At 45.4% G+C, this 23,426-nt stretch overlaps 1 protein-coding gene across 10 annotated transcripts in view; it reads left to right on the top strand.

Annotated features, from left to right (window-relative positions):
• Window positions 1-98: 98 nt before the first annotated feature.
• PMS1 (PMS1 homolog 1, mismatch repair system component) overlaps window positions 99-23,426 on the top strand; it is a 44,601-nt gene continuing 21,273 nt past the window's right edge. For 3 of the 10 annotated variants that reach the window (XR_015951658.1, XM_088676250.1, XM_088676237.1), the window contains exons 1-5: window positions 99-183; window positions 4,794-4,863; window positions 8,046-8,228; window positions 9,788-9,890; window positions 14,268-14,431. Coding sequence is in view for 8 of the 10 variants with exons in the window: in XM_088676250.1 (XP_088532376.1) it covers window positions 4,816-4,863; window positions 8,046-8,228; window positions 9,788-9,890; window positions 14,268-14,431 (498 nt within the window). In the remaining 2 variants the exon portion in view is untranslated. Of the gene's footprint in view, window positions 184-368; window positions 499-4,793; window positions 4,948-8,045; window positions 8,229-9,787; window positions 9,891-14,267; window positions 14,432-23,426 lie in introns of those variants that run through there. The other 7 variants (XM_088676239.1, XM_060281355.2, XM_088676228.1 and 4 more) reach the window with 5 other exon arrangements.

Here is a 23,426-nt window from a genome sequence, read left to right as displayed (position 1 = left end):
GAACGTTGCCCTGGGAGCAGGCGGAGCAGCTGATTGGCCAGGGCGTCTCGGCCCCGCCCCCGGCCGAGGTGTTTATGCGCGCGCGCGGTGGCGGGAGCGGTTCGGAGCGCGCTTAGTTCCCGGAGGCGGAGAGCGGAGAAGGGGGAGTTTCTTCGGCCGGCTTGCGTGACCGCCCCGGAACAGGTAGCGGAGGGCCGGCCTGACGAGCTGCTTTTTGGGGCGCAGGGGGGGCTGCTTGTTTGTTTGTTTGTTTTACCTCGCCTTCCTCTGGCCTCGCGGCGCTTCAGTTCCTGGGGACCGAGGTCCCTTCGCCCCAACACCCCCCTCTATAAAATATTGCAATATCGGAGGCATTTTGCAATTCAATTGGCGTGCATGCACCGCGTCATGCGATCGGTTAATATTTTATTCAAGTTGGCACACCTGCTCCGAGGATCTTACTGCGCTTTGCTATAGGCCTGGCTTGTGGCACCGGATGCAAGCGAAGGAAGAAGTGCAGTACAGTATATGGAGAGTATATTGGAGGGTGGGTGCGAAGCTTTCTGAGGTTAAGAAACTTAAGGTTCTGTTATTTTTGCCACACACACCCCCCCCCGGTGCAGTGGCATCTAAAAACTGACTTCAGTATGCAAATAAAGTACTGCACATAGAATCACAGAATTGTAGAGTTGGGAGGGATCCCTCAGGGTCATCTAGCCCAACCCTGCAATGCAGCTATCCTGCCCACAGTTGTCACTGGCTTGGCTCCAACCATCAACTTTCTGGTTGTAGGAGTCGAACTCCTAGGAGCCGAGGTCCCCTTCAGCACACACACACTCCTAACTTGGATGTAGCCAGGAGGTGCAAGACCGTAAATAAAAATGCGTAACTAATAATAAATAAATATAAATACTTAACCATTGCAGACAACTTGGTTCCGCCCCTCAACATAATCCTGGCTATGCCCATGCCCCCTAATAAAATATTTGAGGGGGCCACCCCCTTCCAAGTTGAGGAGCATTGCCATTCAAATGGTATACAGTGGAACAACCTTGGGTTGCAGACGTAATCTGTGACGGAGGCACGTCTGCAACCCGCAGCGTTCGCATCCTGAAGCTCCGCATCTGCGCAGGCGCCGGTGCAACTTGACACTTCTGCACATGTGCAAAGTGCAATTTAGTGCTTTGCGCATGCGCAAGCAGTGAAACCCGGAAGTAACCCATTCCGGTACTTCTGGGTTTCCCGCAGTCCGCAACCCGAAAACACATAACCTGAGGTGTCTGTAACATGAGGTATGACTGTACATACACCGTGTCTTGTGGTCAATTATGCAGGGCAGGGTTTACCCTACCCCCCATATTTTATTCAAGTTGGCACCTTTGCTTCTGGTTAACAGACAGGCGCACTGACTCATTGCGCCACAAAGACCACCTTCACCTTTTTAATTTCTCTGTTGAAGGTTGGGAGGTAGAATGCACTTTCCACGTTTTTTTTTTTATAAAAAAAATGTGCTTCTTGGTAAAAGAGAGCAAAAAAAAGGGGGAATTTATTGCGGTGTGAACGCCATCCATGTTTTGGCTTATTTCCTTCCCAGAGTAATAGCCCAGTCGCAAAGCATGCGCAAGTAGGGAGAAAACGGCACCCATTGCATGGCGTGGGGTCTTGCTTTCAACAGGATTTCTTGGGAGTGTTAAATTGTGCTCAGGTCCTACGCTGGGGCTTTCCATAGGCACCTGGATGGCCACTGTGAGACCACAATGCTGGACTAGATGGGCTGTTGGCCTAATCCAGTGGGCTCTTCTTGTGTTCTTATGCAATGTCATATGCAGATTGTAGAATCGTAGAGTAGGAAGGGACCTCAAGGGTCATCTAGTTCAACCCCCTGCAACGCAGGAATCTTTTGCCCAGCGTGGGGCTGGAACCCGCGGCCCTGAGATTAAGAGGCTTGTTCTCTACCGTAGAGGTTTTCAACCTTTTTGAGCCTACAGCTCCACTGACCAACTACATTCTTTCCAGTGTGTTAGGAACTGAGAGATGAAAGCTAGGAGCTAAATGGCACCTTAAACCTAGCTTATGAGCGCAACAACGTGCTTTTTTTTTTAATAACAAGAATGCAAAGCTGGGAGTGAATGAACTGCAGCTAAAATCCTAGGTTCGTTTTTCACATGGTCTAAGTCAGGCACCCCCAAACTGCGGCCCTCCAGATGTTTTGGACTACAATTCCCATCATCCCTGACCACTGGTCTTCTTAGCTTGGGATCATGGGAGTTGTAGGCCAAAACATCTGGAGGGCCGCAGTTTGGGGATGCCTGGTCTAAGTCCTCATCTGGAGACTGCAAAAAACAAAGCCATGCTTCCCCTGCCTTGCCCCCCCCCTAATATTTTTCTATATTCTTCAGAGAGTGGCTGGAAGTGGGGAGGCAGAAAAAGGTCCTCCTTTCCTTCCACTGTGCAGTTTTAATCTGAATTCTTAGGCTCAGTAGTGGGCCCAGGGCTCAGAAACTGCTCGCGTTAATGAAATTCCCTGTCGTAAAACGCACCTAGAACAATGGGAGTTTCGAACGGTGATTCTTTCTGTGGCTCCCCTGTGGAAAAACGTGCTCCAAGTCTTAGGAGCTCTGTTATGTCACCCCATGCCTGCCGAGGCATGGTCTCCTAACCCCTTTTTTGGACACTCTCCCTTGTGGAGGGTTCCCTTAGCCCTGTCTCCTCCTCCCCTCTCCTCGGGAATCCTTGCCTGCTTACTTACTCCGAGGCCACCTTAGCTCCTGGAAACCGGCACCCCTTGGCTGGCTGCGGAGGCACAGTTCACCAACAAACTGCTGTGCATGCCTCTGGAGGCAGAGACATGAGAGGGCAGAGGAGGAAGGGAAGGAAGGAGGGACAGAGGCTGGTGCTGCTCGTGGTGCACCTGACCAGCATTTGAGGCACCCAGGGTGCCACAGCGCACTGGTTGGAAACCACTGCTCTACTGACTAAGCTAATCGAAAGCCAGAAAAGCAGCCTCTGGGGAGGGAGGCAAAGGTTAGCCAGTCCAGTCATACCTCTAGGTACGAATGCTGTGGGTTGCGTACAACACGGGTTACGTACTCATCGAACCCGGAAGTAACGGTACGGGTTACTTCTGGGTTCGGCCATTCACGCATGTGCAGGCGAACCGAATGATGTCACACTCATGCACAGAAGTGCCCAATCGCACGGGGAGCCTGCGCAGATTCGGCGCTTCAGGTTAAGTAGTGCTCTGGATGCGTACGGGGCTCCGGAACGGATTGCATCCAGAGGTACCACTGTACTGTTCCAGGCCAGTACCAGGAGCTTGGGCAACCCCTTTGAATCAGTGTGGTTGCATTGAGTCGTTGCCTGGTCCAGTTTTGCATTTAACAAACACACAGTGAGAGGGCATGGCGTTTACTTTCCCGCCGTAGTGGTCCCTATTTATCTACTTGCACTTTGATGTGCTTTCGAACTGCTAGGTGGGCAGGAGCTGGGACCATGCAACGGGAGCTCACCCCGTTGCAGGGATTCGAACCACCGACCTTCTGATCAGCAAGCCCTAGACTCTGGGGTTTAACCCACAGCGCCACCTGGGTCCCTTCAGAGCCAGGTTTAGGGACCTGCTATACAAGGCTGTGTTGTAAGGTTGCCCTGCAGGACACTGGGCACACATTTCCCGGTTAGACAAAAGGGCCACACACCGCAAGAACACCGCTGGATCAGGCCAGAGGCCCATCGAGTCCGGTGGCCAACCAGATTCCAAGGCAAACAGGAGCTGAGTGCAACAGTGCCTTGCTCTCCCCACTGATGGTTGCCAGGAGATGTTCTTCAGAGACGTGTAGCTTCTGATACTGTCCTTCTGAATAATGGCTCCCAGCAGACAGCTCCCTCCAACTTTGCCCAACATTGGACCACTTCCATATAGCAGGAAGGCTTGATAGCCTCGGTATGAAAAAAAATGGAACATGTTTCTTTTTTAGCAACACAACCAAGATCACACTACTTATACAAAACAAGAATATAGTGTGTATTCCTTCAGGGACATCCCTTCCATGTTCAGTCACTCACCTCAGCGGATGAGCTTTGTTAACTACTTTGGATTGACTGCCTTGGATGTCAGTAGGATGTTTTGTGGGGGGTTCTGTGTTTGAATATACCGAAATCAGTGTTTTGTAGATCGCAGCCTATAAATAACAAATGTATATTGTGATTCTACTCTTGAAAATATATCTACACGTTAAAAAATAGCTGTACATAAACTCAGTGTCTCCAGTTACAACTGAATACAGTTGTCTTTGGGGTCTCGCACATTCGTGTTAATCCATGGTTTGGCTTAGCATGTCATGCAAACTGTGTCACAGTCTCATTCTTACAATGCTAAGCTATGTCTGAACTAGTCTATCGCTACCAAAAGAGCAGTGTGCTCTTAAAATACACTGGCTTTTTTTTGCAATGCAATCTTGAAAATATTCAGCAGTGGGTCTTTGGGTCATTTAACCTTTCCCTCCCCATCGGCCCACTTCCATCAAAACCTGAAATTGGTCCCTGAAGCATTGCAAGAACACAGCTGTATATATTGGAAAGGGATGGCCTACATTTTTTCCACTAACAAATTGATATTTACTGAAGTAGGCTCTGATTATACATGCAGCATGCAACAGGTAGTACCGAGTTCAGTAAAACGACACCTGCAATTTAACATCGTTCTATGCTTCTATCTTATTTTATATTTTACCCCAGTCACTTCTGTGTTGAAAATGAGCAATTTTTTTTTTTTAAACTACTACATAAAATTGTGCTACTTATATTTCCCCGTTCAGATTTGATTCTGAAAGCCTAGAAATGAAGCAATTGGCAGCAGAAACTATCCGGCTGGTTTCGAGTTCACAGGTGATAACATCTGTTGTCAGTGTGGTTAAAGAACTATTAGAGAATTCTTTGGATGCTAACGCAACAAATGTTGATGTTAAATTGGTAAGTCATATTAAGCTAAAACTGGAACGTGGATGGGAATACAACAACACTCATTTGTTGTTGCATGAAGGTTTGAATAGAGCATTCTTTATATAGTTGTGCTTTAATATTTCACCAATACATTTCTGTCAACATCTGATAATCTTTGGCGGTTTATATGGATGTATAGCTTGAATTCACGCAGGCACCATATAAATCATTCTGAAGTTCCTTAAACCTGCCAAGCGCAAGGAAATTGAACTTTGCTGAAATGCAGATCCCTTTGGTTGTGTCTATGATCTAGAGATGTTGGGTTTTGGCTGGTAAGTTCTTGATTGAAAATGTGTGCACATAATTGTAGAGCTCCTTGTTGAACTCAAGATTTCATTTTGAAAGGAAATCATATTTTTGCATATGACTATTCATGGGGAATAATTATTAACATTCAGTACATACCAAAAAAATTAATTGTTCCAGTGAGTGTGTTAGAATACGATTTCAAATGTTCTTTTTTAATCCAAAGTTCCAGATAATATCAAGTCATTCAAACTAGTCTGTTGGACTGGTTCTATGACGTCTGTGGGGGTTAATCATTTGTTTGTTTGAGGATTACAATTAACATTTTATAGACCTTGCTCACTTGAACACTGTTTATTTGAAGAAAGCTTCTGGTAGCCTATATAAAAATGGAGGGAGTGAATGGTTTTAGGAAGGGGTTGACAATAAATGTTTTCTGAAACGCAGAGGTCTCTGCTTTTCCTAAAACATATATATATATATATATATATATATATATATATATATATATATATAAGTTCTTGCAGCAGCAACAACAAAAACAGAATTCCTCTTAAAATACTGCGCCCAGTAAGATCATATGCTCTTATTTTCTGAAGGACATGTGAGGAGTGTCTATGCAGAGGCGGTAAATTTGTTGAATATTCAACTATAAAGCATAGCTTTATCTCTTGCTGCTTCTTTTGTCTTCCAAAACACTATTTTCAGGTTGTTTGCACTCCTCAAATACCGGAAGGGGGGGCGGGGTCACATAGAACAAGGCAAAGATTTGCTGTCTGCTACGCCATAGGTGCGGACTAGATCCAATGGGCTTAAATTACAGGACCGTGGATTTAAGTTGCAAGTTGGGAGGAACATCTGGATGGCAGTTTGAAAATGAACCAATTGTCTTGATGGGGTAATGGACTCTTCATTGCTGAAGATTTAGGATCAGGGTGAAAGCCCTGGGACCCATGAACCCAGCAGGGTCTAAAAGCATACAGTCATACCTCGGTTTAAGTACGCCTCGGTTTGAGTATTTTCAGTTTAAGTACTCCGCGGACCTGTCTGGAATGGATTAATCCACTTTCCATTACTTTCAATGGGAAAGTTCGCTTCAGGTTAAGTACACTTCAGTTAAGTACTCCATGGACTGTCTGGAATGGATTAATCCACTTTCCTTTACTTCCAATGGGAAAGTTCGCTTCAGGTTAAGTACGCTTCAGATTAAGTACGGACTTCCAGAACCAATTACACTCATACCTTGGGTTAAGTAAGCTTCAGGTTGAGTACTCCGTGGACCCATTTGGAACGGATTAATCCACTTTCCATTACTTTCAATGGGAAAGTTCGCTTCAGGTTAAGTACGCTTCAGGTTAAGTACAGACTTCCGGAACCAATTGTGTTTGTAAACCGAGGTACCACTGTAGAGGCCAGGCGCAAATCTACAAGGCACATTGCAGTAACCGTGTGCCACCAGATTCTCTGCATATCTCTGTGTGTTTCATAAGTAGGCAGTAGGCTTTAATGTGGGACTGATTAGCGAGGGAATACCAGTGTCAACAAATACAATGTGGAAAACAGCACAGAGGAATTACGGGTTTTGGACTCTAGGGTATATACACGTGAACCTCTACAAAGAGCAGGTTCTCCGAGATCTCTCTCTTGTATGTTGCTGCTCCTTTTGACAATGTGGATAATCTGGTTTAACTTGCCTTCAGGACTAGCAATCGAAACCAAAGGGGATTGTTTGAGAACGCAGAGGTCTTTCCAGATAGAGCGCTAGCTGATAATTTTCTGAACTTTGCTTGCAATCTTTTGCTTTGTTGAAACATTTAATAGATCACACTTCTGTGAAAAGAAATTAAGACCTGAAGTGGGATGTAAAGCATTTTAAGAAGCACTAATGGTTTGTGTATGATTTATAATATAGGTCGTCAATCTAATTGGGCCCATGGGCCCATTTGCAAACTGAAAAATCCATTGTGGGTACAGGCTACATGTTGCAGCCATGTACACACAAACTCACTACAATATGCACACTTTCCTAAGCCATAAGGCTTGAAAAAACGTGTTTTTTGCTCTCCCCCCTCCCAAGTTTAATGAGAGGGAGCACAGTTGATCATCCTGAAGAGGACGGGTGAGGAGGCAGCTGCACTCTGACCACACACACACACACACACACACACACACACACACACTGCAACAGTTAGACTTAGGGTGGGGGGAACCTTCTACTGGAACTAATACAGTCCAACTGTATCTTGGTTGATAAGCACCTTGCGACTCGAACGTTTCGGCTCTCGAACGCTGCAAACCTGGAAGTGAGTTTTCCGGTTTGCGAATGTTCTTTGGAACCCGAACGTCCTCTGCGGCTTCCGATTGGCTGCAGGAGCTTCCTGCAGCCAATCGGAAGCCGCGCCTTGGTTTGCAAGCATTTTGGAAGTGCAACGGACTTCCAGAACGGATTCCGTTCGACTTCCGAGGTACAACTGTATAGGACTTTTTCCAAGCCTAATTGTGACACGAGAGTGGTGATTTCCGGGGGGGGGGGGTCATATCTGCAGTTGTATTTGGGTTTGGAAAACTCTGTTATTTTGGTTCTAGTAGAAGAGTTGTTGTTTTTTATTTCCATATGGCTATGGGTTAAAATTTCATCAAAATTAATTTCCATAGAATTTGTGGTACACCATAAATTGTGTGCATGCTTACAGGCCCTGTAGCCTTTAAAAGTACATATATTTTTGGAGCTCTATGACAATTATGGATATGATACGTATTGAGCAGAGTTAAACAGTGTCCAGTTACACACCTGATGTGTTTGTGTATGTTCTTTTAACTAGGAAAACTATGGTTTTGATAAGATTGAAATTCGAGATAACGGTGATGGGATCAAGGCAGCTGATGTTCCTGTTGCAGCGGTGAAACACTACACTTCAAAAATAAGCTCATCTGAGGACCTTGAAAAGTTGGCAACATACGGTTTCCGTGGTGAAGCTTTGGGTTCAATTTGTAGCATGTCTGAGGTAAAAGCCTAACATAGTTTTAGGCGTTTATTTGTCTGTAAATTATTCTGGATTGGCCTGAGTGCAGGTATCTCAGATAAGGCTCTGTTGGGTTCAAATATTCCATAGTACCTTCCCACATTTCTGCATTTCACCATGTGTTGCCTTCAAACCTAAACTTCTGGATTTGATGTAGAATTTAGAAGATGCTAACAAGGAGACACCCATATACGTACAACATCTGTCAACATAACTTAACCTCTCACAAAACAAGCCGACAGACTTGCTCTTAAGATTAGAAGACATCTGAAGGAAGCCCTGTTTAGGGAAGTTTTAAATGTTTGATGTTTTATTGTATTTTTAAAATTCTTTTGGGAGCTGCCCAGAGTGGCTGAGGAGGCCCAGCTAGATGGGTGGGGTATAAATTATTATTATTATTATTATTATTATTATTATTATTATTATTAAAGATAAAGTAGCATAGATTAGCACATGGTGTGTGCACAAAGGAGGCTAAAGAAGGAGAGGAGGAGGCGGCGGCGGCAAGGAAATGGGGATGGTGTTATGTTTGGAAGGGAGAGTGAGGAGGAAGGAGGAGACAGAAAAATGGGAGCAAAGAGGATAATGTGTGCATGTAAAAGGGTGCTGCACAATAGGAGAGGACAAGACGGGGGCTGGGGTGATATATATCAGTGTATTGTCCAAAACCAGTTTGAAGTCCATATTGTGATGCCAGTTTCATAATTTCTGACCTGGCAATATATCGTGAATCGTGATTTTTGCATAACACACACACAATGTGAGGAAAACCGTGAAGCCAACCAATGCTTCTCTCGATTCCTGCAGCCCCCATTAACTCTGATGGCTCAGCTCTCCCCTCCTGCCTCACGCAAGGGGCAGCAAATCACAAGAGCGGGCGCCGTCAAAAAACATGATGCGGGGAAAACCGCGAGCCCAGCCAGTGCCTCTACATAGCTCCGTCCTTATTGCAGACATGGGGATATATTGGTATATTGCGACGTTTAGCTGGCGATATATTGCGAAGTTGAAAACCAGATCTCACCCAGCCCTAAATAAGACACGGAATGGGGGGTGATCAATGTGCAAGGGAGAGTTGAGGAAAAGCGAGGAGGAGGGTGGAGGAACAAGGAATGAAGGTGAAAATGAGGGTTGTGGGGGGGAGGGAGTAGGGGGCATGGGATTGGGTTTGAAGATAAAAAGGGTCTGCAGAAGAGGTGGGGAGTGACCTCACAGCTACGCGGGGGGGGGGGGGAGAAGGAGGTGGAGGATACAGAAAGCTACCATTAGGGTGGTTCGGGTGCAAGGAGGGTTGCACAGAAAGAGGGTTGCACATGGATATTGATGTGAAGGTGAAAACAGGTGCACAGTGGAGCTGCAAAATGGAAGAGAAATCGCTTTGGGATTGGCAGGGGACAAGCGAGCTGAGTCGTCGTATGGGGTAGCCAAGGGGAAGCTCTAGGTGGTTAATATGTGTGTGTGGGGGGGTGGCCAGCAGGGGAGCAGCCGCTACGAAATGATTTTGGAAGCTTCCGTTTGACGCCAGCATCTTCCGCTTCTAGGTCCTGATTACAACAAAGACCGCTTCTGACGATTTCAGCACCCAGTACCTGTTGGATAGAAGTGGTCACGTGACTTCTCAAAAGCCATCTCATCTCGGACAAGGTAGGGCTGTTACAGGATTTATGGGGAGGAATTCAGTATCACACTTTTTGGATCATTCCATCTGCAGGAGCATTTCGGCTGGCCAGAGAAAACAGTCCCTTCGGTCCCCTCCCGTCACGGGCTGCCCTGGGGGTTCTCTCAATCCTCTGGAGTGCATTTGGGGGGGGGTGCGGGAGGAGGAGATTGGGGGGCAGCTATGTTGCCCTAGTGGGAGCCCTTCGGCTGGCTACCACTTGCACTGGATTAATTGAATCCAGGCCATTTTCAATACCGTATTGGCCTGAATATAAGCTGCACTCCCCGCCCCCGCCCCCCCAGATTCCAACTGTGAAAAGTTAAAGTGCAGCTTAAATTCGTGACCTTACCAAAACCAGCTTTTACGATATTGCTGCTGAAACAGACATACGGTAAAACTGAATTAAAAAATTTTTTGTTGCCGATTCGTGAGCTTGAGACTGTTGTGCAATTAATTCTTATGTCATTCATCGCTTTCACTTGCGGCTCCTCTCTAGTACCCATAGGATTTTCTTCTACATTTGCCATTTACGGGTGTGAGTGCCTGCAGAATTTTAAGGGAGCGGCTTATATTCGGGTATTGTCTCTCTCTCCCCCCACCCCAATTTTAAAGGTGCGGCTTATTTACGGGTGTGGCTTATATTCGGGCCAATACGGTATTTGAAGGGGTCTTGTCTTCTAAACTGCTCATGGACCTTCTATCCTCATATAATAAGAGTGGTAGCAGTAGTAACAACAACAACAACATTTGTATGCCGTCCAACTGACTGGGCCTATCCGAACCCTGAGATCCTCTTCTGAGGCCCTTCTCTGCGTTCCTCCTCCACAAGAGGTCTGGAGGGTGGCAACACGAGAATGGGCCTTTTCTGCAGTGGCTCCCTGTCTCTGTAATGCTCTCCCCAGGGAAGTTCGCCTGGCGCTTTCATTATACACCATTAGGCACCAGGCAGAAACGTCTCCTTTCACCAGGCATTTGGCTCATTGACATCCAATGTCCCTTTAAAATGTGGGGGGGGGGGGTACTAGGTTGTTCTTTTTTATTGTTTTCATTATGTCTTTTGTGTTTTTATATTGCAATTCTATCTTGTGAACATACCCTGAGACCTGCAGGTCTAGGGCAGTTTGCAAATTTTAATAATCATAAGATGTCTCCAATCTGGTATGGCTGTCATGCTGGTGGAGCTGTGCCAGTTTAGCTGCCATAAGTTTATGTTTTTATATCTCACGTAGTGGTAGAATTGTATCTATGATTTCATTGGCAGAGAGGGCACTGGCGTGAGGGCCTTCTGCCATTTCCCATAGCCCCTCAGTTGGTGCAGCTTAAGCACAGGATTGCACCGTAAGTGAGTGAAACCGTATTTTAAAAACTGAGAATTGGGCTTAAGTAGGGTAAGCTAGTGGGCGTAAGTGGGACGTGGGTGGCGCTATGGTCTAAACCACAGAGCCTAGGGTTTGCCGATCAGAAGGTCGGCGGTTCGAATCCCCGTGACGGGGTGAGCTCCCATTGCTCGGTCCCTGCTCCTGCCAACCTAGCAGTTCAAAAGCACCTCAGAGTGCAAGTAGTAGATAAATAGGTACCGTTCTGGTAGGAAGGTAAATGGTGTTTCCATGTGCTGCTCTGGTTTGCCAGAAGCGGCTCCGTCATGCTGGCCACATGACCCGGAAGCTGTACGCCGGCTCCCTCGGCCAGTAAAGCGAGATGAGCGCCGCATCCCCAGAGTCGTCCGCAACTGGACCTCACGGTCAGGGGTCCCTTTACCTTTACCTAGGGTAAGCTAGGCACTTCTCAGTTAATAAGATGTATTCCGATAATAGCAATCACTCATCCATCATTTCATTTCTTATGATTGTTTAATAATAATAATATTAATATTAATAATAATAATAATACTGGCAGGATTATACTCTAAAGATGTAATGTTTGTCATTGTGTTTCTACTACATAATCTAGATGTGTTTAGATGGCACACCACTTTGATTTTACAGTATTGCTGGTTACTGGTAGAGTCACCTCTTTTTAACAAATAAAAACCTCACCATGTGTAATCCCAAATGTAACTTTATATGTTGCATCTATAAAGGGTAGGACTTTTAATCTGGTACTGCATGTACTTCGTAAAATAGAGTACCGTGCTGGAATTTAATCATGGTGCGTGGAGAGTTGCCTAAAAAGAAATCAGAGTGGTTAAATCTTAAGAAGAATCTTGTTAAATATGATAGTGTCTCTCCCATTTTGCTTGTAAATATGTTATCACTCTGATCATAAAACACTTGTGCAGTCATATCTGCTTGCACCTCAACTATAAAGTCACTTATATAGCATCATGTTTTGGGTTGTTGTGTTAGCATTGCAAATGTTATCTCCCCTCCCTGAAAGTTTTTCACCTGATACAGCAGTTTTAAGGATCGGCAAGTTGTTTGCTGCTTTGAAAAATTAGGACATTTTTATATCCTTTTTTATGTAAGGGGAGGGGGGTTAAATCTTCCAAACTCTAAAATTATTGTACTTTATTGCATTTAATCACGGATTTTGTAGATTTTATGCCACTCTGTTCCTAGATATTGCACTTAACATTTGGTTATGCCATGGTGTTGGGATGCCAACTTTCATCTATATTTGACTTTTATAGGGATTTGTAAAATATATAAGGCATTGGGTCCTAAGATGTGTACAGAAATTGAATGGGAGGCATTTTTGCATGAGATGTTTGACATGCACAAGGGGACCTGTAAATTCAAGTCCAGATCAATTACTATATTAATTGTATTTCCTTTCAGTTCAGCAAATTTGAGCAACGTTTATCCCCCCGCCCCCTGAACTCTATGGGCTCAAATGAGCATATAATCTCTTTAACAAGATCTGTTTTACATTCTCAATATCTTAGTCGTGTTACGGAGTTTTCCATATTATTGTTGCTTGCCGTTAACATGAAAAATAATGAGATTTAATTATATGAGACAGTCAGTGCAACCCTATATGCATCTACGCAGTTCAGTGGGGCTTATTCCCAGGTGAGTATAGAATTGCAGCCCAAGGTGCTACAGTTCTTTACAGCCTCAAATCATTTGAACATACCTGGAGACAAAGGATGGTATTCAACTAAATTTTACTCAGCATAGGTCCATTTAATTTGAGTTATGTTCCTTAATTTCAATGGCTCCACTCTTGAGTAAAACCCAGTTGAATACCTGCAAAGGAATTCAACATCACGCTAAAATCATTGTTTTGACAGGGAAAGACATTCAGATTGCCGGAGGGAATGATCCCTTCTCTTGCCCCCAGCCCTCCCCCCACATGCTGTTCTGGGGGTTCTCCAAACCCCTAGAGCTAATTTTGGGGAGTAGGGTGGGGTGGGAGGAAGCCCTGTTGCACAAGCAAACGTCCTTGCATAGGGCTTCCCCTGACAGGACTCATCAGTTAAATCCCCCCGAAGATAAGCACATAGCTACATAGCCTAGGAGACCTGGTCTATAACAGGGACAGCCAACGCAGTCTGATATCTGAAGGTACCACAACTCCTGTTCAACCTGGTCAAGGATGGAGGAAATTGTGTTCATCAACAATGAGCAGGCACCATGTAGGCAGGCCCTGGTTTAGAGAATATAATTGCCAGGGACTGGGCAGAGGAGGGATGGTGGAGACCACCTCCCCATCCTGACCCTTCCAGGGAGGAGGAAGAGGAAGACAGTATAGATTTACAACAGGGGGTTGAGGGAGGTCACAGCTCAGAGGCAGGTGAGGGGGAAAGTTGGGAAATCATGGGAGAGCCAGAGCAGCTGGCTGACGCGTTTTCACTAGAAAGCATTCCAGAGCCACCATCTCCCAGAACCTGGCGAGCCTTAAAAATAGGAGAGCAAAAAGCTCAAAGACAGAAGGCACCTGTAGAGGAGGCGATGATGACGACGAATGAGGAAGTGGGAGAGATGTGGGGTGGAGGTTCATTCGGGACAACACCATTATCCAAGAGGCTGGGTACTATGGCCTCTCTCTGTGAAGTTTAAATAAAGGACTACAGTGGTACCTCGGTTTGCAACCGCAATCTGTTCTGCGGAGGCGCTCGCTCCCCAAATCGGCTGCTTGCTGAAGGCACGCTTCTGCATGTGCGCGAAGCGCTGATAGAGCGCTTCTGCACGTCTTCGCGCTGTGCAGATCGCGTCTGCGCACGTGTGCACTGCGCAGATCGCTTCTGCGCATCCGAGCGCTGCGGAACCTGGATGTAAACACCCTAATACTAATATGGGTACCAGTGGGGGGGGGAATAGCATACATTGGTAGAGCCATGAACGCTTGGTCATCTTTGGCTTACGTCGTGTATCAAGTTAATCTTACTCTGTGGTTTTGTTCCCCCTGTCTCCTGGTAGGTACAACTGTAACTGTTCTGAAGCTGTTCAAGAATCTGCCTGTGAGAAAGCAGTTTTACTCAACAGATAAAAAACGCAAGGAAGAAATTAAAAAGATCCAGAAACTTCTGATGGCATACGGCATCATAAAACCAGAACTGAGGATCACATTTACACACAACAAGGTAACAAACACATTGCCTTTGAAATGACTAAGATGGCTGCACTATTACGGTTGTATTTTTCAAACCTGGAGTTCTCCAAAGTTTAGATAAGGTCTGTTTTCCGTGGCCCAAATCCGAAGAAAGTTAAATTAGGCACCTTATGATTTCAGCAGAGCTTGACCACAGCAAGGTTTCCCGTTTGGGCACCTATTGTCTCCATTTTGAGATGGTGGCTTGCAATCCTGGCCGGAATAAAGGGGGAAACGGCTATTTCATTGGCTCTCTGGAGGTGCAGCTGCCTTTGGCCTCTAGCACTACCCGTTTGGTCAGGCTTGGGCAATCCGGGTTGTTGCTGGGCTGTGGCCAACTCAAGAGTTTCCCCAACCTGCCATGCTTCTTCATGCTAACATACTGTTGCCAGGAATTTGCCGCTGCTACTCTTCCCTTAATATATTTTTATTAACCAAAATTTATATTCTGCTTGATTGTTAAAAAACAAAACCCCTCTAAGCAGCTGAAAATGTTGCACTGCTCATACACGGCTGCTGTCCTTAACTTTATCGGGTCCACCCTCAAAGAGGGCACGTGCTGCGGTGAGACCTGGAGACCGACCACCTGCGTCGTGGGTGGGTAAGATTGGTCAGCCACAACACCCGATTGGCTGAATGTTGGGTTCAATCTGGCCAATGAGACGCAGTCCAAACGGATTCGAGGGACCTATATATTTGCATGCGTTTATCCCTGAGCTTCCTCTTTTGGGCTTCAGTGCATCGGAACACCCGCCCAGCTCTCCCTACTTTTAGGGCTTGTTGCGCTTGACCTTGCTATGCCATCGTCTGTCGTTGGGACAGGGGCATGGCAGGAATTTTCCCCACTTGGCTGATTGGCTGGTGCCATTTGGGTTTTGCCTGCCGCGTAGCGAATCATCACAACTTGTAAGGTTGCGGATAGGCTCTGGTTCAGGTGATAGGGATGGGGGAACGCTCTCGCCATCCTATGTGAAGGGTACTCTGTCAAAGGAATCCAGGGACTCAATGGTTTGGTCAACCCTGTGAGGCGGTTGTGCTCAAGTTGGCGTCCAGGGGGGACACCTGGGTGGTGGACATAGCCTGTTCCTGGCTTTCCGCCTATCCAGGTCTTCATCCTAGGGTGACCTATGGTAGTTCCCTGGGTCAGCGCTACCTGCAACGGTGCAGGGAGCTAGTCGAACCAGATCCTATGCAACCACACTCTTGCTGTAATCAATAAAGTTGTGGCCTAAATTCTGCCAAAAACCAAACCAAAATTGGAGTCAAGTGTGAATTTATTTAGGTGGGAGGTCTCTGGGTCTGAACACGCAACTGCAAATCTGTGCAAAGCACTTCTTAAACTTGGTACCATTTTTAAAAGGGGATTGAGATGGTGGTGTGTTTTCGGAGGGGGGATTTCTGAATAGGTAGATGTGCCCTACCTGTAGACCATGATCGTCGTCTTTCCGGGCTTCAGTGAAGTTTTAAATAATCTTATTGTAGAACAGTAAAAGTTACCCACAACTCTCCTTGGATCTATCTTGCGTTTGGAGGAAAGAACCCTCCTGGAAATAACTGCGCTGTTATTTCCAAGACGAGAGTGACATCTAATGGTCAAGATGAATTTGTCAAAGCAACTTCATGATGTTTGGCTTATTCCTTCAGAGAAGCTGAGTAAAGCTGGCTTAAACTTGTTCTCTTACCTCTTTCTATCAAGGTCATGCTGTCGGGAGTAACGACCCTCCACATGCTTGTCTTTCAGAAGTCTTTATTAGTGCACAGCAGGGAGAATTGGAGTTATTTATAATAATAAATCCTATCTGTGGGGGGAAGACATTGATTGTACATGTTTATTGAGAGCCAAGGGGTCTTTTAAGACAGAATACAGGTACTCACAATTGTTTGGGGATTTTTCTGTAGTGTTGACTCACCCCAAGTGATTTCTTTTTTTTGGGGGGGGGGTGTCACAGCTTGTGAAAATCACCACTTGTTCATTTACTTTGGTCGCTTTGCGCTTGCTCTTTATTGAATTTGTTTGACTCAGCTGAGTAGTTGTGTAATGTCATCCGATGTGTGAACAATGGTAATTAATCATGGACAAAGAGAAAATACCTATCCATACTGAAAGGGTGGGAATGTGATGGCGCCGGGGGGGGGGGTAGGGGCAATTGCGGTGAATGCTATTGGAATAAGGTGAATATTTTCCCAACTGAGACATTTTAGGGAAATGACTTAACAACAATGTCCACGGTCACCATTTCCGCTCAAAAATTACAACCAGGGAGTATTGGATACAGCCATAACCTTCATGATAATCTTGCGGAATCTCATCATTCTAAAATATTGAGAATAAAACAGAAGCTATCTGTTATATAGTGAGTCCAGCCAGTGGTAGTATAGTAACATCTTTATTCGTGGCAGCAAGCAAGTAAAAAGACACACAAAACCCCCAGCCCTGATGCTTCTGTGCCTTTAATTGTCCTGCTCTCTTTTGAGTCTGGAAACCTTAAAGAGAAACCAGCAGACCCTTTGCTTGGAAATTAAACAAAGGGACTTCTGGTTTCTCTTTAAGGTTTCCAGACTCAAAAGAGAGCGGGGCATTTAAGGCACAGAAGTCCTATCCTCTATTGAGTCTGGCAACCCTACCTGCTGTTATATATAGGCACTTGGGCTAGCCTACGCAACCCAGGTGAAGCGAATTAAAAGCAATCACTGCCTCCCTTAACTCGTTCCTGGCTGCTCTGCTACTGTGCTGTGCCTGCAAATTCAATTCACAACACTATAACAATCCTTGTCCAAATATATTTATAATGAGGGAAAGCCTGTATAAATCAAGAACCAGTAAGAAGGAATGTTTTCAAACAGCGATTTGCGGCAAATTACTAAGACTCAAAATGTTTTCACAGGTCAAGAGATTCTGTAACAGGGTCTGAGCAAAAAGCCACATCATATGAATTCAGCTCTCTGTAGTGAGAATTGCATTTCTAAGTGTTAAATTGGAACTTTTGACAGGGGAACCGTTAGTATTCAAAGCATTGCCCTTGAGACTTTTCAGCACTAGAGGGCGATCATTAGCTACAGCATGAGTGGGAACAAGGCAATATCGGTAACTAGAATCCATTGGCCTCTTCATTAGCTAGTACATATATATATATATTGAGACAGGTGTGCTGCCTAAAAGCCTATCCTGAACGCCAAAGAATATATAAAGTTTGAGAGGGTGCTGTTGGGAGAATCAGCAGGTCCACAGACCTCGATCTCTGGATTCTCATGATTAAAACCAGCCTCATTTTTCATATACAGTCGTAACTTGGTTCTCGAGCGCCTTGCGACTCGAACATTTGGGCTCCCAAATGCCGCAAACCCGGAAGTAAGCGTTCCAGTTTGCAAACTTTTTTTGGGGGGGGGGACTGAAAGTCCGATGGGACTTCTGCGGCTTCCAGTTGAGTGCAGGAAGCTCATGCAGCCAATCGGAAGCCGAGCCTTGGTTTCCAAACATTTTTGGAAGTCGAACGGACTTCCAGAACGGATTCTGTTTGAGAACCAAGGTACGACTGTATAAGGAAATAATTCCATTGTGGGCCGCAGGAGCTGTGATGGATACAGAAAAATGCCACTAGCATTTTAAAGCTCATATTCCAGGCAAGAATAAGTGATTATGTTGAGCAGCCTTTGTGCATTGATGATTGATTGGCTTTATGTGTTATGACTTGTCCATGATTGCGACAGAAGAGTCCAGTGAGCTCGGGGAGGCAGCTCCTAAAAGCAAAAGAGCAGGAAGAAACGGATTATGAGATAAATTATGAGATGAAGCAGGTAGCATAAAGTATTTTCAGGTAATGGGTACTGTACTTTAATAGCTAACTGAGGTGGTAGCGTAGTAGAAACCTTCAGCCCCAAAACTTCGTGGTTGTGTGAAGAAAATTAAGAAATTCACTTGTTGAAGCATTCTGGGTCGATCTGAGAGAAGTGTGAGGGAATCATTCCTTCTTACCTTCCAAGTTCCAGACTGCAGAATCCGGGACCGGCAGCCATTTGACACCGGAAGTTGCGTCGACGTAACTTCCGGTGTCGCTTTGCCCTTCTATGGGCACCAAAAATGGCCGCCGGCGGCTTCAAAAGTCGCTTGTACGCATGTCAGGAAGTGCGCCGACGCAACTTCCGGTGTCGCTCCGCCCATCTATGGGCACCAAAAATGGCCGCCGCCAACACCGGAAGTCGCGTCTATGCACTTCCAGACATGCGTAGATGCGACTTTTGAAGCTGGCGGCGGCCATTTTTTGTGCCTATAGAAGGGCAAATCGGAAAGGAAAAAAATGGCCGCCGGCAGGAGAAAATAACGGAGAAAAACGGGAGACGAAGTGATACAGGGGACCACCGGGAAAAGGTAAGTAAAAAAGGGGTTTTCCCGGGGGAAACGGGGTACTTGGCAGCTATGCATTCCTTAAACTGTGAGGCTACCCATGAAAGCCTTGTGGGTTTTGAAGAGTGAGGTCTCTCTGGAATGGCATGGGGGAATTGGAAGAATTTGGGGGGATTGCTTTGTGTGAACAAAAGTGCCTTTCTGCTTTGCTCAAACGTCATCCCTTTAGACCCAAACCTATAGATATTGTGAAAATTTATCACAGCTCTTTTAAAAGGATTCCTCCCCAATCCTGTGGTCAAAGATATTCTAGGAAGACAGCCTCTTTTTGGGTGTCTCATCATACAGTGGCATCTGAGCTCAATGCAAATAAGTACGTAGGTGCAGTGATTTTTTTTCTTTAAAAAAATGTGTGGGGGTACTCTCTTTTTCCACATGCTCACATTTTATTTATTTATTTCCAGACAAAAGTGGATATATAGGCTTAGCAGTCTACTTGGAAGTTTCCAGATCACTGCGCTTTACAAACTTAGGATGTTTTTTTTCTGGATTTGTTTGTTTGTTTGAAATGTTTTGTTTGCATTAGCAGTAAATAATGGCTTGCTTAACAGATCAACCCTTGACGGACTATTGCTATTTTGACAACTTGGATTAGCTTGTGCCTCATGTGTTTATGAAGGTTTATCCTGCCAAGACATTCTTTGAATGCTGATAATGTTGATACTCCTGCCAGTATGGTTATGTTAGAAAGAGGTATTTTCCCTCTTTCGTCACCATGTTCCTTGAAAGCCAACTGAATATTGAGGTGGCCACAAGGAGATAATTTACTGAAGTATTTGTTAGGGTTTTCTTTTTTCTTTTTAAAAATAGATGTTGAGAATATTGGGTGTTTAAAAGGCAAGATTAAAGAATGTTAAAAAAAAATAGCTTGCCGTATTCTAGATACCTGGAAACGACTAATTTCACCCTATAAAAGAATGCTGCACCTTGAAATCTGAGCTCTTTCATTGGTTGTTGGTAAAAATAGCTTCAAATTCTTTGCTATTTAAAATCTTAGAAATAATTTATGCACATCTACTATATGTTGTTCCGTACTATATTAGCTATGTAGGCGTTTTATTTGAATGAGTTCTAATGGGTTTTTTTAGGTGTTTATTTTGTTTCTTGTGACTGTTGTAGTGAAGGGCAGCATGGAAGTATGGTAACCTCCGTCAGTCAATCTCAATCTTCTGTTTGCAGAATCCTTTAATCTGTTGTACGAAAAGACTATATATAATACACATAGCACAAACTCTAATTAATAATTCCATTACAGCTATTTGTAACACTTCAGAAATAGCATTGCAAATAATACGAGATTGTGTTGCTACCTAGGAAGCGCTAACAGTTGTAGAGGCAACTTGGAGAGTGATAATGAGCTGTCGTCTGCCAACCTGCTCACATTTTGCTGTAAAACACCTTCTGGAAATAAATTAGACGACTCGGTAGCTGGAAAGTTTGAGCTCCTGTTGCCTGTGTTTACCAGGTGTAGGATAAAAGGCAAAGGACCCCTGGGTGGTTAAGTCCAGTCAAAGGCGACTATGGGGTTACGGCGCTCATCTCACTTTCAGGCCGAGGGACCCAGCGTTTGTCCACAGACAGCTTTCCGGGTCATATGGCCGACATGACTTAACCACTTCTGGTGCAACGGGACACCGTGACGGAAACCAGAGCGCACGGAAACGCCATTTACCTTCCCGCCACAGCAGTACCTGTTTATCTACTTGCACTGGCATGCTTTCGAACTGCTTGGCTTCCATGGCAGAAGGGAGGTGGGATATAATAGTAAAGAACATGTAAAAACTGTACATGCATTGGCTCTCAAAGGCTGCACAGCTATATCTAGCAGCTTTTGTTGGTTAATGCTTTGACAAAAACAGGATACTTTCACTGCATTGTGGTAATTGAGGGCCGTGAATGTTGCAATTCCCTTCAACTTCATGCTCAATAGGACTTCCGGTTGTTTCTTAGGAGAGCCGAGGTGGAGAAACTAGGTGCTTTGGAACATCTGCATCTCTGTGTGGCTGCTTTTAACTCTGCCATTTCTCATATTAACGTGTTCTGGTCTTTTGGACCTTTTCACTCCCAGGGCCGGTGCTAGGGTTTTTTGCGCCCTAGGCGAGATCACCTTCTGCCCCCCTCATTTCCCAGAGTTGTTGACCTTTTTTTAGAAAAAATAAAAGTGGAATAAAAAATAAAATAAATAAAAATAGAAAATAGAAAAAAATAAAAAGTAGAAAAAATAAAATAAAAAGAGAGTTCCTTGGCTGAAAGGCGGGCTAGGCGGCCCCAGGCTTGTGCACCCCGCGCTCCTCCGGAGAGCGGCCTGAAGCCGCTTGACAGCTGAGGGTGCGGAGGAGGAAGCCCCAGGCTCGCGCTCCCTGTGCGTCTACAGAGCTTCGCGTGGGGAGTGGGAGCCTGGGGTCGCCTCCGCCAAACAGCTGAAAGGCGGGCGAGGCGGCCCCAGGCTCGTGCTCCCCGTGTGCCTCCGGAGAGCGGCCTGAAGCTGCTCAACAGCTGAGGGTGCGGAGGAGGCAGCCCCAGGCTCGCACTCCCCGCGCGCCTTCAGAGAACGGCCTGAAGCCGCTCAACAGCTGAGGGTGCGGAGGAGGCAGCCCCAGGCAGCACCGGGGGCAGGCTGGCCAGTGCCCCCTCCATTTTGGCACCCTAGGCAGCTGCCTAGTTTGCCTTAATGGACGCGCCGGCCCCGTTCACTCCCCTCTCTCGAGTTTGTGAAGGAGGCAATCATTTATTGACGGCCAGGAGTGACTCACTCTCCCCGTAGCAGGGGAGCAGACTGTTTTCAGCCAATGTTTCTGCCTTGGAACTTGCTCTGCAAAGGTCCCTTCCAAGGCAGTATGAATGGAGGGAAATGTTTTGCGTAAGAAAAAAAGAGAGACCTGTGCATGCCCATGTGAAAAAGGAGAAAGGGAGAATGTTTAATAGAACCAGAAAATAACTTATTGATTGGTTAGTAAATGCGCGAGAGATGGACACCTGTCTACTAGGAAATGGCTGAGACCAACTCATCTTACTTTCCCAGCTGTTCGATATTCGATGTAACAACTCCCCCCACCCCCACCCAAAAAACAGGTTGAATTTGAAGTGCTGACCTAAAGGTGGAATGTTTTGTATCACGTTACCAATTCCTTGAGTCATCTAGTTTCTCATCCACTGCATTTTTCAGATGACAGCACATCATTTATAGCAGAAATGTTGTATCAGCTGCTCGCATATATAGTATGCGGTACCTGTTGAAATTCTTGTCTTCAGGTCTTATAGGTCATAGTCAGACATTACGGGCAGGGACTGCGTAGATTTCCAGGAGAATCGGAGGGAGCTGCAGAAACAATGCCTTCGTTTTACTGTTTGTTTGCCTTGCAGTATCACTGCTGGACACAAAGATCTGTCCTCCATTGCTCCCCCAGAAGACAAAACAGTTGCTCTCGGCAAAGCTCAGTTGTTGTGAACCCCATCAGTATGCATGACATGAGTGCTTCTTCCCCCTTTGTACAGGAAAATGCAAGCAGCAAGCTATCCTGCCCCTCTGCTTTTTTCCTGTGCTTTCTGATTTTACTGGATCCTATTCTGTAGGCGTCCAAATTGTTTCTCCCTCCCACAAATGCACACCATGTATATGCTAATATGAATCCGCACACATCTCTTGCCTGTTTTCAGCTATAGAGTTATTTTGGGACATTCAGGAAATGTTTTAAAAAAGACAAATTGACTAGGGCAGTATTTCTTTGGTCACAAGCAGCACTTAGGTTAGAGCGCAAAGCATCTAAATGGGTTGGGTTCAGACATTCACCATTTGGACTTTTAAATTTGGCCAGATTGTTCTTTTTCTCAGGTGATTCTACTAAAACAGTGATGACTAAACTTGGCCCTCCAGCTGTTTTGGGACTACAATTCCCATCATCCCTGACCACTGGTCCTGTTAGCTAGGGATGATGGGAGTTGTAGTCTCAAAACAGCTGGAGGGCCAAGTTTGGCCATCACTGTACTGAAAGTAATAGAATCAGAGTTGGAAAGGGACCACAAGGCTCATCTATTCCAAACCCCCTGCAACACGGGAATATTTTGCTCAATGTGGGGCTCGAACCCACGAGCCTGAAATTAAATCACTATGTCTTATTTTCGGGGTATGGCTTATATTCCTTGAATGCTTAAAAATCCTGCTATGGCTTATTTTCTGGGTATGTCTTAAAATATGAGAAACAGGGTAATAATAATAATAAACCTTCTTCATCTTATCAGAAGAATGATACCTAACACTTAACAATACAACCTGCTCTTGAACTGTATGATCTTCAATTGGCAGATACATAATAATAGGCAGAAATTGCGGGGCAGATACATAATAATAGGCAGAAATTGCGGGTCATCTTATACACGGAAAGCAGAGGTGTGACAGGCGATTGGTGGCATCAGGCATCAGGAGATTTGAAGCGGCGATTGGGCGTGTGATTTGTTGCTGTGCCAAGGCCTGCTGACAAATGGTTGTGGTTGTGTCGAGTGGACAGGTGGTATTTTGGCTGCCGACGATTGGTGGTCCACGGTGATTCCCCCCCCCCTCAAAAAAGCTCAACAACTCTGGGCAATC

Source organism: Zootoca vivipara, chromosome 1 (genome assembly GCF_965207765.1).
Source record: "Zootoca vivipara chromosome 1, rZooViv2.hap1.1, whole genome shotgun sequence".
Lineage (NCBI taxonomy): Eukaryota > Metazoa > Chordata > Lepidosauria > Squamata > Lacertidae > Zootoca > Zootoca vivipara.
This window is presented reverse-complemented; position numbering and strand designations above follow the sequence as displayed.